This window comes from Cheilinus undulatus, linkage group 12, assembly GCF_018320785.1.
Source record: "Cheilinus undulatus linkage group 12, ASM1832078v1, whole genome shotgun sequence".
Taxonomy (NCBI): Eukaryota; Metazoa; Chordata; class Actinopteri; order Labriformes; family Labridae; genus Cheilinus; species Cheilinus undulatus.
In genome coordinates, this window is record NC_054876.1 from 25,844,442 (window position 1) to 25,864,671 (window position 20,230).

A 20,230-nucleotide genomic window follows, 5' to 3' on the forward strand; every position below is an offset into this window, starting at 1 on the left:
GCTTATATGAGGCAGGTTTGCACCATTTGAATTGACATTCCCTCTGGAATTTCTGCTGTCAGCAGGATCACTTCAAAAGCTCCAGAGGAGGTGGCACAGGCCGCCCATCTGTGCCAGTAACTGAGAGCTTGTCTTTCAGATACTTTACAAAATACCTTTTCTGTTTACATTTGTGTTATTGCAGGACACAATTTATACGATTTAAGCAGCAGGCATTGGGGGGGGGGCTGCCAGCTAAGGTATAACTTTGTTGAAGTAACTGTAGGCCTAATCCATTTTATTTAGAATTATAGAATGAGATTATTATTTTTGCTCATATTGCAAATGTGATGTCATTTGCTTTATTTAAGGGCATTATTATTTTTATGTCACTCATTTTGATGAAGAAAAAAACATAGCCTACATAAAACACGAAAAGGAAGATTTTTTTAAAAACCTTTACAAAAATGACACTTGAATGTTTGCATAATGTGCATAAAATCTCTGCAAAAAAATTGATGTATTAAACTGGTATTTTGACACATTTCATGTTAAAAAAAAATATTGCAACTTCTGCGATTTGTAAATCGCACCATATTGGGATTTAATCTAATTTGCGATTAATTGCCCAGCCCTACTAAATTAACGTGATTTCTGTTTGGTTAAATACTAACCTCCGTGAACGCTTCATGAAGTGAACTTATCTGACGCTTTAACAGTTTCTATGATATGGTGTAAAAGTTCAGAACTGTAGCTACCTTGTGAATTTGTCACATTAAATAAAGAAAATGAAGGTTTACCTGGTTTTAAAATAAAACAAGATTTAGTAAAACAGCTGGGGTACCTTGATCTGGTTTTGAAATACACCCTGAATTTTCCAGAACAGATGCAACAACTACGGAGCCATCTTGATGTAAATTGAATAATGTATAAGAAGTACACGAAACACTAAAATATGGAGAAACAACTGATCTAAATCTTAGCCTTAACAAAACGTTTAAATGTTAATTCAGTTTCACATCCATCACTGATGAACTGGGCTGATGTGTGCCTTCAGGCTTTGTTTTGTGTGCTTAAAATCGGTTGCATATAAATGTAAGGAAACTCAATTTATGACCACATATAAATGTCAACAGTTCACTGTGTCTTTAGGAAACAGTGTGGATATCTGTCAAGTCCAAATATCCCTCATTTAAGTGGATATTACTCTGTTTACCCCTGTTTCATCTATTTCTCATAGAGTAGACAGCAGTATGTCCATTTTATAAAAATAACAGAATATTTAAACATTGCAGTTGGAATAACTGACATCTAAAACAGAACAAACTTTATTTAGCTTTGCTATTAATTCTAAATATAGAAAATGAACATAAATGTGCTGTGAATTACTTTTAAAAGCCTTGATTATTATTAGCATGGGGTCTTTGTCAGTGGAAACTAAGCGGGAGCAGAGTTTCAAACTGAGAATGTCATAATTGCACAATAAAGACTGAGAACTGAGTCAAAGGGAGTTTCCCAAGTTTAGACTTCTTTCCCTGGCCTTCACACTTGCATTATCTTCTAAGGGCATCATAACCAAACAGAGCATTACAAAGATTATTAAAGGATCAGGCGGTCAGAAAAATTTTAGTACATGTACATATGTGCTTCATTGGAACAAAATACCAGAGGAGTGAGATTATAAGACAGAAAAAAAAATCAACGATGAGCTAGTGAAATACATATCAAGAAACATAAAAAAAATCAACAGAAGTAAATGGCATGATAGTGTCATCAGTCTTTGTATAACTTGCAGCATTCAATGATAACACATTTGTCAGCGTGTGTCATCATAGTTGGCTGATGAAAACTCTCTCCTGTAATATTACAACCTGCCTGCCGGAAACTGCGCGCTGTCTCTTTAAGAGGGCAGCACGGGTGCTGTTCCCTGTGCTTGGGGCATAGTGGGGAAAAAAAAGAGGGAGGTTGTTGATGGAATGATGAGCTCTGATTGGCCCGGCCTGACTAAAGGCAGTGACATCACACGGAGGAGAGGTCCTGTGGTGTAAAATAACATGTCCTTATATGGGAGGAGGTGGGCCGTTCCACTTTCTAAGAGAGGTGAGATTTTATTCCCCTGGCCTTGCTCCTTCAATGTTGTGCTCTCCACGAAGATGTTCTCTCAAACTGCACTTTTAATGCTCTTATGTGTTTGAGTATAGCTGTAACACAAATCACTTTTACTGTTTCCTTTGCTATAACTCACAGGTTTTAGTGTCTAGTGATGACAAACTGCTCTAACACCTCAAATCCTCACTTTTCTGTTGTCTTTCAGTTTTGATTTTAATATAAGAAGGTGTAATGAATTAGACACTGTTTAGAGAAAGATTTCTGTATGTTTTCGCTATGTTTTCAAACGCCTCACTTTTACTGTGTTTTATTGTGGACTTAAACTGAGTGTTTGTATCAGCTCCTGTCATTATAAACCATCATACTCTAACTTAACCTATCAAAATACACCTCAGCTCTGTGCCAGGTAGGTTTAAACCACCCCATAGTGCTAAAATCATCCAAAAGTACACTGTCAGACACTTTAACTTGTCATATCCCAAATCTCTATCTTCCATTTGAGTCTCACTCCCCTAACCAATTTGCTCCCAGCACATGCTGCAAACACAAGCCAAACACAACAACAATCTGCTGCTCTCTCAGACTTCACCTCGCATGTGACCACCCCTGCTGTTTGCCAACATGGTATCTCCCAGGCACGAGCAGTCACCTCCCCTCCCTGAGTCAGATTTGTCTCCACTCCAAGGAAATACACTGTTACCTTTCGAGTCGAGTAAAGAAACTCTAGTTCCACTTTTTCACTTTGTACTCTCAGGGATATATTTAGAGGAGAAAAAGCACAGGCTGTCTTCTCTTAGGGAGGTTTGCGTTTGAAATATAGGCTGACAAGCCATGACGAGAACACTTCTGAATCCCTTGGAGATCCTCTGAACCCTCCTCCTCCTTCCAATGTTTCAGTGGTTGGGGCCATGGCCTCTCAGTCAGGGTAAGAAATGCATGGCTAGTTGGCTGCTTTGCTTGTTTCTCTTGGTTTCTGGGTAAAATGGAGCATGTAACTTTACTACTCACATGACATACTCAACAATATTTTGGATGGCCTTATATAATAACTGTCTGAAAGCCCTTCAATGAATTCACAGTTCCAAGATGACCATCAGCTTTTCCCCTTTTCTTGTATATGTTATTGAAAACAAGGCCTGGCCGTTGTGTTGTGAGTTCCAGAGTCAGATGAGCTGATTAAATTAGGTACAGAGTGAACTGCCATCTCAACTCTGCAGACTTTGACCTTTTCAATCTGGCACACTGTACAATGGTTACATTTAATGTAGCAGATTGTCACACTTTGATAGTAATTATTTAAACTCATGCTGTGTTTAAAAGACGATGTGCAGCAGGTTAAGCCCATTTGTTTTGTTTTGTTCCTTCGCCATGTTGGCAGTGAAACAAGGATTTGAGTTTTGGATTCAGCCTGGCAAAAATAAAAAAACTTCTCCGTGTGATCAGGGTCTCAGACATTTGCTCCTTAATGGAGGAATCTAGATGTAAAGGTTTGGTTGTTTTGGCTATTAGATTAACTTGATGGTGATTAATTTTGACAAAGCAAAAACTGGCAGTGCTGTTCAAGTTTTTACTTGACATCAAACATGCACTTAGCAGGTAAAGGGAATCCCCTGAGACTTGGGGTAGAAAAATCAATTGTTCAACTAGAAAGTAAGTTGTTGTCTGGCATCTATCATTTAGCCTGTTTCTGGAAATTATGACTACACCTCGAGACACCAGGGCAGTATAAACTGCTTTCACATGTCGGACATGTAAAAGGAAAAGAACATCCTACACCTATTCTGTTTTTGTACCACTCCTGCATTATTAACCTCTCTTTAACTTTATTTTAAACAGTTAAAAGTGTATTGTTGACAAGTGTGAACCAGCACTTAATGCAGTTGAAATGTTCTGCTTTGATTTAATATTTCTTCAGGAATCTGTATAGAAAGATTGATTTTTGATGCTTGTATACAGTGAAGTTTATGTCATTTGGAGCCCTGGTTTAAGAGTTGTTTTGATGTGTCGTCATTGCAGTCACAACAGGGGCGCACACGGTTTACTGGATAAATGGTTTAAGTCAGATCTCTTTGTAGTCTACACCATAGTTATGAGTTTGTTAAATTATTTATTAATATATATTTATTACATTTCAGGCCCACAGCCTAGGTCAAAGCTCCAAATAAACAGTAGCACAGCATCCTTCCCTAGTAGCCTTGTAGTTTTTCTTAACCTTCTGAGGTCTAAGCACTCGCTACGTTTTTAATATCTTTGCCATCTTACATCATAGAAATGCAGTTCAAAAACTTCTGTGAACGAGGGAATCTTAGCTTTCACTTCCTCCCTCACTTGCCATCCCATGTGTTCACAGCCAGAGTTAAAGGGCCAATAAGAGAGCAATGGGTACATGTCACCTCTCACTGTGCGTCATTGGATGAATCCTTTGTCTGTCAACCTTTCCCAACCAATTGACCAATTGACACTCTCAGTATGCAGAAAGCTGAGATTGCCCTGAAAGTTTTGATTTGACACTCAGTTATTGTGTTTTTTGCAAGAACCTTAAAAAGTTGAATTTAAAAGTAATGTAGAAATCAAGGGAAATAACCTTAGACGTTAGAGGGTTAATTACCCCTGTATGCTGCCACAATGCTCTTTACCCCGATGTATATATATACAACCACTAACTGTTAGCAACGATAGCATCTTGTGGGAACAATGCGGTCTAGCTCTGTTTTGATTAGGATGCGGGGACAAAGTTGTCAAATTATACGCGCATATAATCGAAGTGTTTAGTGGCAATATTCAGGGCAGGAGTGTGAAGGCCAGCGGTGCTAGCACTGCTAACATTAGCTACATTCTGTAAACCAACTTCCCATTGTCACAGTGTGAAATTAGTTTACACAATGTATTTACCTGACTCAGCATTAGTCAACTCCTAATCTGTATTTAATCACATGAGAAATTATTCACTGAGTAATATTCCTAGTCACGCCTATAAAACATGATTCCTTTATCTGAAGACGACTTAAGCTGCTGTCTTAACATGGACCACTACTGATGAAAGAAAGATTTTTCATTTTAGCTGTTTGGAGCAGCTTGGTAAATTTAAGGGCCTGGCAACAGCAGTGTTGTCAATACAATACAAAACAATTCAATAACTTTTTTTTTTTACTGATTATTATTTATTTACTATATTTATATTTGTGAGTTTCTTTCTTTCTTTTTTGGGGGGATAAAAAAGTAGAAATTTCACACCAGTGATTTAGTAATTGTGTCAAATGACTTAGAGAAAAAATATGCAGCTGTATTAATAGTTTGTCCCATCCCTACTCATCACTTTTAACTACAAAAGGTCTTGTCACTTTAAACAGACAGCATAGTAAAATAATTGTCAAAAGAAACCACTATTGGGCAACAAAAATGACCCCTGAAGAAAGCTGAATTAATTGCCCAGCCGCACTTTGTGTAACCCCAACAAAAAGCACTCAGTTATATTCTGAATGACGACCATGGACCCCGATCCTTGAAAAATAGAGGATTTAAGCCTTTGGTTTCAACCACAAATGATTTGTAAAATAAGGATGAAGTTGTCTGTTAAGTCGAAAACGTTAAAATGAGTGCTTAGTTGTCATTTCCGAAATACAAGCTCTGGTATCACGAAACCTTCAGCCTCCTGTCTGCTTGTTTTCTTGAGTGCTTTGCTACAGTATAACGGGGTGTAACCCTTTGTTTAACTCATAAAAACCAACAGATTGGGTCATTTAGTCAGGCTGAATTGGTAGGAGAGGATCCTATGCCTTAGGACATTTAACTGTTCAGCGTTGTGCTTACAGTTTTCCATTAACTAACAAATCCACTTCATGCACAAACACAGATACGTGTAAAAGCAGTTCCTGAAAACTTGGTGCACTTAATACATTTTTCTTTGGTCATTGTCCAACAAGTTTAAATGAAAACATCTTTAATTTTAGGAAGTTCACAAAAGATACTCAAATGATAGCTGTGCTGTCAGCCTGATGGCAAAATAACAAACATTCCATGCCTAAATTCAGCCAGGGGGCTCTCAACCAAAACGAGGGCACAAAATAACGAATACAGACTGGCTCTGGCAACTCCACCCATTTCTACTGTCTACTTTTTATTTTGCATTGAGGGCTTTAATCAATGAAGGCAGCCCCTCATAAGTCATATTTAATTAAACAAAAACTGTTGTTTTTTTGTTTCAGTCCTCAATTAGTCATAATGAAGGATAAATGCACTTTTAAGTGCTGAAGGGCTCTTCAGGGTGCAGATGGTGTTGCAGTTAGGTCGCATCCCATCTAGAAAGACGGCCTGGTTCAAGTCTGGTCTGTGGCTCCTTTCCTGCATGTCTCAGCCCTTCTCCCTTATTCCTATTTCCTCCTCTATCCACCATCATCCTCTCTAAATTAAGGCATAAAAATCTAGAAAGCAAAAATATATTCACGCTGAAAGTGGTCCCAGAATTTGCATGTACTTTGACAGAAGTGAATGCACAAATGTACTTTTCAGTGCATTTCTCTCTTGATGAGAAATTCATGAATAAAAACAAAGTGTTGGTTTTCTTTTTAGTAAATGCACATTACAAGGTGCCGTTTTATGGAATATAGTCCTCAATTCAGACAAGAAGTATTGAGAAGGAGGCTGCAGAGGCAAGCAAGCAGGGTCTCAACTTGCTACAAATGCTTGGTGTATGGGTTTCCATGTTACGGAGGTGAGTCTGGACAGTTGAACTAACAAACCTATCCTGTAATGGTTTTAAAAATTAAGAATTTCTCTGTCTTTGAAGACTTAAGGAAATAGCTGAGATCCTGGAAGGCCTCATTTAAAAAAGGGAGCACAGATGGCCTAATGTGTGGTTGCGCCCCATGTACATGGGCAGTCCGGGTTCAAGTCCGACCCGTGGCCCCTTTCTGCACGTCTCCTCCCCACTCTCATCACCCCGGATAATATATCTTAAAATATATATATATATAACATTAGAATGGTCACTTTTAAAACAAATGGATATTTCAGTGCACAAATTCTCCGTATTTAAGCAGAATTTATGGCACTGTGGCTTGGAGTAAGTTTTCCCATCTCTGGGCCGTTGTAGCAAATTTGTTACCTTGCATTGTAGCTCCATCTGTGTCTGCTGTTTAGTCTGTGGTTGGTTGTTAGTTTTTCTGTAAGTCAAGAGGTGATAACAGCAAGCCGGATGATTGATAACATAAACAATTTATCTTTTTTTTTTTACACCTCCTCTGATAAATCTGGTGTTAATGTTGTGTATCAGATGGCTTGCAGCGGCTATGGCCCTCCTGAGCTCTATGATGTTGCCTAGTTTATAGTGTGCAAATCACGACACCTGTTAGGAGTCATGACTCATAGTTTGGGGTCGTTGATGATGTGAAACAGACAGAGGCTTTGTGAAGTTGTGGCGTAATGGTAATTTTACAGATAACCAGCCAGAATTTGTTGAAAAAACAACCTTGGGGTTTTTCTGCTAATCACGGCCAAGATCAAGTCTACAGAAACACGGTTTGAGTTAATTGTCAGTAAATACATTCTGAATTCTTCCAAGGGAATTTCAACATCCCTCTATGCTCTGTTTATAATCTAGGAGGAGGCAGGGTGGATGCTACATAATCCCACTCTGCCAACAGCCTTAAACTCATTGTTTTTTCTGGCAGTGCTCAAGCTGACAATTTAAACAAAGAGGAAACACGCCTGGCCAAAATCAGCTTGTTTCAAGTTTAGAATTTCTGTATTTGATTTTCTTAACTTAAGGTGCACAACAGACTGCAGCCACATTTTGTCAGACTGGTAATTCTCACATTTGTTCTCTGCAGAAACCTTTTTTTAGTATCTAAATGGACCCGGGCAGAGCATGTCTACTGTTTGTGAAGAGCAGATTGACAACATGACGTTTACTCTCAGTAGTGCACACAGGGTTTTTAATGCATCCAGAGTTTCTTATCTCTCTGGCATGAGAAAGATAGGAGCAGCCTTTGGGTGTCAAAAAGTAACACCAACAGTGAAGTTGCTTTAAAGCTGCATTTCAAACAGCCATGTGGGGACCTCTCCCTTGTTTGCATGAAAAATATGATGGTATAAAGGCCTATGATCAAAATTCTCCCTTTAAGTTTCTCCTTCAGTTACAGGCCTTTACAATGCAACATTTGGTTAATTTTATATATTTGAAACTGTATAAAAGGTAAAAGTAGTGGACTATGCTGCAGGAAATGTCTGCCATGCAAGTCTTTATTACCATAGATCAGTGGTTCTCATTTGAGGTGGCAAGGCACACTGGGCAAGTGTAGGTGTGCCTTGGAAATCTGTACAACCATATGTTATGACTACAGCTATACAACAGCAGAAGCTCATTACAGCAGCTATTTTGCATGGATATCAGTATGGTTTGCCTTGAGATTTTGGCTTGATCTTAGGTGTGCCTTGGGCAAAAAACAGAACAAACTAAAAAATACCTGCCATTGATTATCAATCATGTCCAGGCAGATACTGTATATGCAATTAATGTACGCAAAAAACAGCACTGTTACAACCAAATTACCAAACACAGTGGATGTATGTTAGCACAATGTCTTGAAATAATAAGTTTGGATTTGTAGGATGTGTCCCTTGTGGAACTAGAATATAACAACTGCTTTATGTAATAAAGTAATTCAAAGTACAAAAACATCAGCATTGCTTCCTAAGCATTGCCAACTTGTGACATTAAAGCACAAAATAGTCAGGTTTGTGTGTCAGGGCACTTGATGAGCTTATGGAAAGAGAGGGCCAATCCACTATTTTTTAAACATGATTAATATTCTTTCTGGTGGTATTCTGTGTAACGTTATACAAAGCTCTAGTAAAATTTAAGCAGGATTTTTTTAATTTAATGTCATTAAATTCAAAGACCAAAAAATGTTGTACAATTAAAAAAATATTCCCAAATCATTCCCAGTAAATGTATTTACATTTTGAGCTGGCTTCACACAGAATTAGGTAGCAGCAAGAAATATCATGTTTTCAAATAAAATATTTGAAACTGCAGGGCAGTGTAAAAAAACGCAGCAACATTTGAACACAACCAACTGCAGCAAACTGAATAGAGTAAAAGTATATTCTGGTATACGAAAATAAAAGCTTAGAAATAAGTGCCAATTTTTAAAAACTTCTTCAAATAAGTAAAAATGATTAAACTAAACAGGATAAAGAGTTATCTAGGTTCTATTGTGGCAGGAAGGAACAAATGTGATGCTGCTACTGAAAATGTATTTCCTGATTGGGGCATTCACAATAAAAGCACTTGAGGAAAACAAGAACTATGTACTTTTGTTTTGAAAAGTTTGTTGTAAGTACCATTAACACCATCATCATTGTACCATCACTGCCTCGCTTTCGCTTACTTTACTCTTTGACCTCCCAGAAGTCCGCTTCTTTGAATCATCATGGACCTCAACAAAGGGGTCGTGAGTTAGAACACCTTTAAACAGTTGTTTAAGTTGTAATAGGAGTCGCTGCAGCTCATAGTAAAGCCACAGATGGGATGACAGAGTATAACCGCTTCATGTTGCATTATTGCAGACATTAAACTTAGGAGGAGAGAACACACCTTTTGCCCAGTGCTTCACACTAATCACTTGGACACACACATGGTTGACACTTGTGTTGCTATCTGATTTCTCTTTAGTGCCAAGGTTAGATGTGATGATGAAATGACTCAGACCGAGCTGCGGTCTCTCATGGCGCACTGCTTAGCTAACATGGTATGCCTCATATGCATGCCTCATGTATGCTAGTGGTGTTTTCACAGCCCAAATAAACATTAAAATTTGGATCAATGAAATGTATGGGTGCCATCAGTCTGATCTCTAATTTGAAAATAATGTTAGTATCAGACCCAATTCAGGTACTGGATCAGATCTGGCTCATCTCTAGTTATGGAAAAGATGAAGGCGGGTGTTTAATTAGTAGCTTCTACATATTTATCCCCCATCTAGTAGATTTTTGACTCAGTTGGGTCCAACTAGATATGGATCTACCTGAGCAATATCAAGTTGTACACATCTAGTGTAATAGTATGTTGGTGGAAAAACTTCATCAGTTAAAATTGATTTGAAAATCTGCAAGAGGCTCTGGTTGTTGCTGCAGTCTTACCAGCAGCACCAAGGACCAGATATCTGGGTGTGTCTTTGCACAATAAACAAAGTATTTCTGTTTAAAGTTACTACTTAGCTTTAAGTCACCTCTACCTTTAAATGCCAGGACAACCCCTATGGGAGCTGGTGTGAATCCATTTCAGGCACACAAACTTTTTTATATTCATGCGCACGGCAATCAAAAAGCATTGCCCCCTTGTCAAAGACATTGTTTTAGGAAGTCCTCCTACCAACAACCGTCTATGATAAAAACCTTTACATTCACTTCCAACTTCTCTGCCCTCAAATAGCCCTGTACCTTCATGTTTGCACAACAAACATGAAGCTCAGAGAAACGGTGAGGGCAGGGAGGTGTGTTGAAGGAGCACTCGAGGCTTTAGGCCACAGTTTGACTGTAACAGGTTATTACTCAGTCCTTGTTACTCTGTTTGACCTTTTATCATATCTATAAGAGGATTATTTGTTTACACATGGTGTTTTTGATGGCAGATATGCTTGAAGGGTCTTATACATGTTTGAAGAAAAGATTTTACAAGCCATCAACCCTTTAAAATGGAAGAAAACAAGCTTCCCCGTGTATGTCAACATTATAATTTGTTATTCTAGGTCCAAATCTACACTGATGACTCCCACAAGGAGATTATTAGACGTGGAAGGAGGCTACTTCACGTTGTCTAGACTAGCCTAAGCCTATTAGGGGCGACTTTCTCTCACTGGCCATCTCATCTCTGCTTCTCCCCTCTGTTATTATGTGTGGGGATAGTCCAATTTGTGGTTTACCAAAATACTGACTCAAAGTAGTGACTGGATGATGGCTGCTTGAGTATTGTGAAGAAACTTGAACCGGTCAGTATTTATTTACAATCCAAGAAGTCATAGCAGGAAAGAAAACAGAAGGGTAAAAGTAGTAAAGTGATGGCTGTTGACTGACAGTTCTGAGAAAATCTCCTTAAACTTTCTGCCTTTTTTTGTCACTGTCTGAATTTCATAATCCTGCTTCTCCTTTTCTTATAATCACACTTTGTTTATAAGTATCTTCTTACCATGTTTTTAAGTTGAACCGGTTTTCTTCTGTTTGCTTTTTTAGCAACATGAACCGTGAGGACCGGAATGTGCTCCGAATGAAAGAACGAGAAAGGAGAAATCAAGAAATCCAGCAGGGAGGAGGAGAGGCCTTTCCAGCGAATTCCCCTCTCTTTCCTGAACCCTACAAAGTGGTGAGTTTGTTTACCTCACATTCAGTCCTGACGTGTAATCGATGAGTCAGTTAGAGGAATTTTGTAACGCCACAGGAAGTGAGAATTGCACATACAACAAGGATACAGTAATGTTAACACATTTCTTTAAAACATCACACCTTTCCTTTGGTCTTTCGTTTGTTTAGCTACACTTTGATGGCAAAACTAGAAACTCCTTTTTGTGTTTTTTTTTCCTGCACATGCATATGAGAGGATGCTTTAGATAATACTGCATTGAAAAGTTTTTACATTTTGACATTTAGAAGTCATGTTTCATAGTTTACAATGTTTTTGGATAAAAATACCATAGATCCTTAAATAAAGACCAGGGCCTTTTTTTTTCTTTACAGAAATGCTAAGGGTACCAGGCCTTTATAAGTAGGAAGCTCATTATTCGGAGTCAGGCTTTTATTTCTAATCCTCACTGAGAAGTAGAATTGTTCATTTTTATTTTCTCATTGAGAGGAATAATTCTTCATATTTTTGTACACACTAAACTTTTCACTTTAAATCTGAACTTTAACAGTGACAGGTTACCTCCTGTGTCTTTAAACAGCTTTTATGTTTATCTAAAATCAACAGTACTTGTGGGTGAGTGAATTTGTGAGGGATCAGGCATTTATTTTCTGTTTTCTGACCAGATGTGAGTCATGATTACTGTTGAAAGATGTGTGCTGTGTGCTGTAGTGATGTTTGACACACCATTATTAATCACTGCAACAGTACTAAAACATTTGAGACAGACTGTTTTAAACCACACGTAGTGTGAGGAAGAATTAACATTTAACAATCCATCTTCTCATGATTAAAACTTCTCTACTTTCACTGACTCGCTCTGTCGAATCCCTCGGTAGACTGACTCTCCTGTCTGCACCGCTTCTCTGTGTGTCTCTGTGTTTTTCCAGATTTGCTCATGAGCTCTGAGCAAGGATTTGATTGGCCAATGAGCGTCGCATGTGGCAATCTCTACTGTCAAGTCAAGAAAAGCCGTGCCGTTTAAAACAGCGTTGCATCTGATAGCAGTGAAGCTGTGCTGTTTCAAATGAAAACACACGGGAATAAGCATGTTAGTCCTTTATAATAGCCGGTCTATAAAGGGGGATGGCTCTTATTCATTGTTTCAGCCATAATAAGGGGTCTGGCCGCAGTTTTACTACCAGTCTTTATTAGAGGAAATACAGTATACTAAATATTGATTTGCAAAATTATCACCATGATTAGATAAGTGAAATTGTTACTCTGAAGGGAATTTAGTAAGATTATCTTCTGCAGTTTTAGGCTGGCCACACACCTGACGATGTTCAAATCTTGAACAGTTTTAAAAATGTGGAAAACTAAACTTATATAGACAATTTCACATGATTTCTCATCTTATGATCCTCTGAGACCACACACCTGCCAACCTGCCAGCAACAGCACAGTGAATATTCCTAAGACTTGAGATTTCACAGAATCTTACATTATTTCAGAATAAGAAAATAAACTGATTACTATTGATATTCATTACATCAGTTCTGGATAAAAAGCAACGCTGTGTAGCACTTTTTATTGATTTTTCTAAAGCTTTTGATACCGTTGACCATTACCTGCTGCTGCAGAGACTTTAAAATATTGGGTTTGACAGTAATGCTTGTGATTGGTTCGGGAGCTGTTTATCAGACAGACAATGATCTGTTAAATTAGGTAACCGCTTTTCTGAATTTTAAAGTGTTACTAAAGGTGTTCCACAAGGTTCCATCTTAGGTCCTGTTCTATTTACTATTTATATTAATAATGTTGTCGATTATCTTTTTAACTGTCATGCTCATCTGTATGCAGATGATACGGTTCTGTATTGTTTTGCAGAAAATGTACTGTCTGCTTGTAGTTTGCTGCAGCAGTCATTTAACGTATTACAAGACAATTTCAGTGATCTTAACTTGGTCCTTAATGCCGAAAAAAAACAAATTAATGCTCTTCTCCAGATCAAAAGCAGCCGACCAAAATGATTTGACAATTGTAGACAGAAATGGGGTAATGATTGAAAGAGTAAATTCTTACAAATACTTGGGTGTTTGGATTGATGATAACAATGACTTTCAGTTTTCATATCAATGATCTTGTTGGCCAACTTCGGCAAAAAATCAGGAATTTCTACAGTAATAAATGCTTTGTAGGAAGAGGGTAGTGGAGGCGTTTTTTATGTCAATCCTTGAATATGGTAATGTTATTTACAGCTCTCATTAGTTGTTTTAGGTATTTGATTGGAGGCATTATGACCTTGAAATGTAAATATCAAATGTGTTTGATTTGTACAATTTAAGGTGTGGGAGGCTAAGACGTGATTTGGAGCAGTCAGTCATATAATGGTTCGCGATGTGCCTCTTCTTGGATACAACCCTACGATTGTTGAGGGGGAGGCAAATGTGGCCTTAAATCGGTCTTAAAATTGTGTAGCATGTGGACAGGCTTAAGTAACAGTGTAAATATAATGACTGAGGGTTTGAAGGTCTGGATATTTATGTGTAAAGTATCTTGGAAGTGTCTGACTTGTTCTCCAAAAAATCTGTATAAAATCAGTAACAATTCTTTTTTGTCTGGCTTTATATCAATGTTTTTCAATGAAATCCAACAGCTGCCTTTATAACTGCTCCATGAGCGTTTTTATAAACTCAACTTGACTGAACAAGTTGAACTGACTGTGACAATCCCTCTTTTGATCAGGCTGTAATTGGCTGCAAAACAGCATGTGGTTTCTTAAATGATAGCGATTAAAACAATAGTTGATGCTTTCCAAACAGTTTTAGCCTAAATTAAATGATGGAAGTGTAAGACAATGAGTAACCGCACAAATGAGTTGCCTGAATTGACAACACCTGTGTTTGGTTGGCTTTTTTGTTTTGCAACCAAAGAAGATAAACAAAGCCCGCTCCAGTTTCTCCCTCGTTCCCCCTCCTTTTCACAGACACATATATGTAGGCCAGCCAGCTCTTACCCAGTCAGTGTAGTTGTAAAGAGGATTTGAGTTCTCCACACTAGTCTAATCTTTGCCACTAACCAGATTTGAGCAGAGGTAAGTGGCTCCTCTCCTTAGCTCAAGCCAGCCGTCAAAGAGGCAGTGAGGAATGTGTCCTGACAGGTTGGGAATAGAAAGGGGACCAGAGGTGAGCGATGCGTGCAGGCCTCTGTGTTCTGGACCACAACAAAGTGAAGGCTGACTTTTAGGAAGTCCTTGACACTTTTACACAAAAATAAGGAGGGATTTACAGCAAGAAGTTTTTTTTGTAAACGTTCTCTTCTGCCCTTAAAGACCAATAATCTCAAACAGTGGTGACAAACTATCGCTATGTAAAACTATTGACGAAAGATTGTTTAAGCCACAGGCCTTTCTACATGTTGTCTCTCTCTCCTCCTCCTGTCTTATGTAAGCTTAAGTTGACTTTTTCCCCCTGCCTCTGTCATGCTTCACTAAGTGGAAGTTTACTGTGTTCTGCATTAAAATGCCATGTGTGCATGCAGCTGCAGCTGTGGCCTCCCAGATGTAGAGCAGCAGAGCAGTAACATTTTTATGGTGCAGAGTTTGCACACTTGGACCTCAGCTGCAAATTATGAAGAGCACTACAGTTTGGGTATAAATTGAAAGGTTTTTATACATTGTTTTTAGTCATGTCATGTAAGAAATGATGGGAAATTGAAATAGTGGGTGATAGGGTACATGGATACAGCATGTTAATGTATCTTTTTAAAATCAAAAGCTATTTTGAATGCAGATGAGGCATGTTTAATGAAATTGTGGTCAGATGTTACTTGGCTAAGACATTAAGTAAATTTGCCCACATGCACAGAAACAAAGTGAGTTGAATTACATGACATTTGACATTTAAAACTTAAGGCTTAGCTATGCATTTTTGATGAAGATTTTTGGAAGAGATGAAAATCTTTGTGTCTTTATTGCTAATTTTGTTCTGTCTGTAATGCAGTGTTTATTGTGACAATAGGAAATATTGTCCTTAGCAGGTAATTAAGTGCTGCTCAAGTATCTGGGGCTTTCTCTGGGGTTTGCACTAAAACTTGCACAGACTTCCCCTGATCAGCATGAAGATAAAGTCTGTTAGTTGTTGTAGTCATTCCTGAGAAAGTTTCTGCATAACAAACTAGCTGAATCAAAACATTTGGCAAAGATATGATCTCAGAAGTGGTGTTCTTTTTTTCCGGCAAAAGAGAAACACAGCATGACTTGTTTGAAATCTCCCAACATACTGACTAGAAAGTGTCGCAGTCACCAACGTCTCAATCCAATGATAAAGTTTACAAGCTGCAAGTATTCTGCTGTTTTCATCTTTATTCACCAGAAGGAGTGGGAGCAATTTGCTAAAGTGGGGTGTGACAAGATCTCGCGAGATCGAAACGTCATGAGAGATCTCACTGAGGTCTCATGAGGGCAATATTGCACAAATACGAGGAGCAGCAGCTGCCATGACAGAAAGAGCACTAAATTCAAAATTATAAAGATCACAAAGATGACATTTAAGAATCATTGGTGTGGCAACTAGTGAAGAAACAGAGCCCATTCAGATCACTGCTCCACCCCCTCCACCTCCCCTGCACGGGCTATTTGGTGCCGTTCTTGATGCGCAAATGCATATTAAGTTCATCCTAACAGTGTGAAATGATTACATTCTGCTCTTCAAAACCTTTGCAAAGTTTCTTTGAGGAGATTACAGTATTTATTTTGCTCATTTATGCCCACAGACTCACTCATAGTGCTACTGTTTGTTACTTTGTAACTCTGATTCAGTCGCTACTTCCTCCTGTCTTTTTCTCATCTCATCATGTGTCAGCTGTTGGCTGGAACTTAAGTCAGAAACTTTGCATATGGAGCATAACGGGCAAAGAGATCATTGTTCAAAAACTAGGTTAAAGGCCCTCATAAATGTGCCCCGCCAATTAGAAAAGTAGCTATAAGGAGAGAAGGCTGAAGACACTCAGGATAATTAAAGTTAAAACACAGTTTGTTTGCATGCTTATGTTGATCCAAACTTGTAAAAACACTGAAAAAGATGTCTTTGTGATGCAGGCAACATTAGCTAAGTTTGGGGTTGGGTTGCCTTCAGTGTTCATCCCTTACAAAATTTCTACTATGAGCTGAATTATCTCTCCAAAGAATATAGACCCTTTTTTTCTCTGCTACTCTAAGATGCTTCGATGGATGTGAGCTGTTAGAGAATTTACTTACAAGTAGCTTGTTTGTTTCTTTATTTCTCAATGTTTGATGACTGAAATTCTTTGTTTGATTTCATGAAAATCACATTGAAGAGAGAAGATGTTCTCAGGATCTAAAAACTATGTATGTGATGTCTCTTTTCAACTTTATTTGCTGAAAACTCTTTTCTTAGTGTCATTTGGTTTTTTCCAGTCTAAAAATATTTCATCACCCTGCCAACGGCCTAAATCAGTGTGTGATAAGTCATAAAATCAGTACTTTTAAAAAGGGCTGATGTGTAGCATTAAAAAAGGAGAGGATATTTCTTTCCCAACAGAGATTTTACAATAATAAATCGGTAAAAAAAATGCTGGCATAAAATAAATGAAACCAAACTACCGAACAAGAAAAACAGATCATGCAGTTCTTGACTGACACATATGTGAAGCCAGGCCCAGCTAGCAGCAGGCTGGGAACAGATCACGTTATGACCAAGCTTGTTACATTTCCTCTGCCAGATAATTGCTTGAGTTCCTACACCTGCTAAATGAATCTGTCAGACAGAATAGAGGTCTGAGGTCACGTGTGAAACTGGATATTTTGTACAGTCTTCTGTCATGGGCTGATTGCGAGCGTGTCAGCTGGAATCCGCAGCCTCAGAGTGATTGATTAACCAATGTGTTGGACCTTCAGTAGACTCTTATCTGCGTTCACAGATGGGTGTGGGCAGAGTTTGAACAAGCTGACTGTGTGATCAGCAGATTAGACTTCTCTGTTTAATCAATCGATTATTTTCTCAGTGTTCAGTCAGTTATCTTAAATGTAAAACAGGTGAGACATAGGATTAAGATGTAGTTCGTTTCTTTTTAAAGGTAAAATCTGCATTATGCTTATTTTGCGTATTTTAGTTAACTTTTCTTCGTAGGAGTGGTACATTTCCTCCTTTTTCCATGTTTTTCTTAGAAAGCAATTAACCCAAGTGTTGAACTTCTGCCCATAATGACTGTCTCCTCTGTTCATTTTTCTCTCACTAATTCTCTTTTCTTCTCATTTTTTTCTTTTTTCTCTGTCCTCTCCTGTCATCCTCTGCTTCTGTCTTCAGTCCAGCAAAGAAGATAAACTATCCAGCCGTATTCAGAGCATGCTGGGCAATTACGACGAGATGAAAGAGCCGATTGGTGACACATTACCAAAGCTCAGCGGTAAACCTTCTAACAGCTCGTCTTCCTCTGAGGAGAAATCAGGTCCACCTCTGTTTGGTGGGGATCAGCGTGGCAGTGGTGGCAGCAGCCAGAGCAGCAAGTGGACCCCTGTAGGCCCTGCTGCGGGTGGCTCTTCATCCCAGTCCCAAAAACGCTCAGGACTCAGCAGCCAGAGGGGGAACGGAGGCAGTAGCGGCAGCAGCAGCAGTAGCCAAAGACACGGAGAAAAGAAGTCAAGTAAACACAGCAGCGGGTCAGAGCACTCAAAGTCACACACATCGAGTCCGGCTAAGGGCTCCCTCAGCTCCTCCGGGAGCAACAGCCACCTGCGGAGCTCGTTGTCTGCCGAGCAGCATCACAGCAAAGAGCGATATCGCTCCAAGTCCCCTCGAGACAGAGAGGCCAACTGGGACTCCCCATCGCGGGTTCACACGTCCTTCCCCAGTGGACAGCACTCGAGTCAGGCATTTCCCCCGTCTTTAATGTCCAAACCTGGCTCCATGCTGCAGAAGCCCACAGCCTATGTTCGGCCTATGGACGGCCAGGAAACGGCAGAACCCAAGAGCTCAGCGCCGGAGAGTTACAGCGGACAGTCGCACAGCAGCACCATGGGAGAGATGAAGTCCAACAGCAAAGCCTCACTCTCGAAACTCAAGATCCCGTCACAGCCTGTCGAGGTACACTTTGTCAACACACTTGATATTGACTCTGCAGCTTACTTACATTCTTGAAGTGTGTGTTTGTGCATCAATTAAGATATCAGCCCATTGCAGAAGAGGTTAGCTGCTGAATAAATAGACTTTGAGTGGCAGAGCAGTGATTATGTTCTAGCATTTTCAGTGCTAGTCTTAATGATGCAATAACTGGAATAACTGAACCTCACAGCATGCCGCACTTGGCTGAACTCTCATTAAATACCTATAGGGTGACTCATCCTCCTTAAAATGGACGCTCACCTGCTGCACTAACACCATCTTTATGAACATGTGCTGAACTTGATGTGTCTGTCTTTAGGGAACTGGTGATGCCAACTGTGTCGATGAAATTCTGAAGGTACGTGTTCGTAGTTGTAAAGAAAAACAATCTTCACAGCTTTTTCATGAGCTCTCAAAGAAAAGCCAGTGAAAGGACATTTCACATTACTCACCACAGACCAATTTGCACATTTTTCCTCAAGGTGGTGTTTTTTTCTATCTTTCTTTCAGGAAATGACTCAGTCTTGGCCCCCTCCACTGACAGCCATCCACACCCCCTGTAAAACAGAGCCCTCCAAGTTTCCGTTCCCCACAAAGGTCAGAACTGCTCCAGACTTTGTATTAAATAATTGTGATCCATAAATAATGTGCTATTATATGCTATTATTTATGTGCTTTTGTGTAATGTAACAACACCTGACAGAAATGCATCAGCCTTTGAGGTGGCTGTCTAACAAGAACTTTGGAGTAATAAGACTTAGTTTAAATGACTCATGGAAGGTTTGTATTCTTCTTTGTTTGAAGTTAACAAGGTTAACCTCCTTAGACCCTGTACTCTACACATGAGGATATTACATGTCTGCTCTTGTACTACACCGTAATGATTTCTGCTATTAGAGATTTTGAGATTATCCTCCAGAATGACCAGTGAAATTTATGTAATTCTCTTGAAAAGTTCTGAGAATTTATGTTGAATTTTTTTAAGGAATTTTAATTTAAATTTGAGGGATTTTTTTTTTTGATACTTTTCTTTAACATTTTTTGTGTATTTTCATGGAAACTTTGGGGATATGTTTTTATATATTTTGGATAGTTTCGTTGGAGGTTTTAGGGGAAACCTGCTTTGAGTGTTTTGGCTTTTTTCATGGAAATTTTGCTTTTAAATTTTATTTAGCTTTATAACTTCTTGGTTAATTCATGGTAATTTGGAAAAAAATATTTTGAATTTTGGGGAATTTGTCTGGGAATTTAAGGGAGGGGTGTCTTTTTGAAATATCATTACACTGGTTTTGATGTCTAGGAGAATTTTCATTTTTATAAAATTTGGGACAATGTATCTGTTGATTTTGGGGAATTTAAAAGAAATGTTAGAGTTTGCTGTGGAATTTAGGGAAATTTTCTGGAAAATTTTCAGGAACTTACATGGAAATTTAGGGATTTTTTAAACTGAAATGTTTAGGCGTGATTGTGACATTTCATTGAAACAGTATGGGAAAATTTTGAAAGAATTTTTGGGGCACTTTTTATGGGAAGCTTTGAACATATGTTTAACAATTTTGCACAGAAATTTTAGGGAATTTGAGTGGATTTGAAAAGAAAAAAAAACAAGAAATTTTGAACTTTTGGTGGTAAGTAGTAGTTAGTTTAGTTGATGCTTGGCCTTAACAAGTCTTTGTGATCT

General features: G+C 38.6%; 1 protein-coding gene across 2 annotated transcripts in view; it reads left to right on the forward strand.

Annotated features, from left to right (window-relative positions):
- The window catches only part of aff4 (AF4/FMR2 family, member 4), a 51,589-nt gene that overhangs the window by 13,028 nt on the left and 18,331 nt on the right, over positions 1–20,230 (forward strand). The window contains exons 1-5 of one of the 2 annotated variants that reach the window (XM_041800828.1): positions 2,780–3,013; positions 11,320–11,449; positions 17,755–18,531; positions 18,869–18,907; positions 19,060–19,146. In XM_041800828.1, the coding sequence (XP_041656762.1) occupies positions 2,997–3,013; positions 11,320–11,449; positions 17,755–18,531; positions 18,869–18,907; positions 19,060–19,146 (1,050 nt within the window). In that variant the 5' untranslated portion in view covers positions 2,780–2,996. Of the gene's footprint in view, positions 1–2,779; positions 3,014–11,319; positions 11,450–17,754; positions 18,532–18,868; positions 18,908–19,059; positions 19,147–20,230 lie in introns of those variants that run through there. The other variant, XM_041800829.1, reaches the window with a different exon arrangement.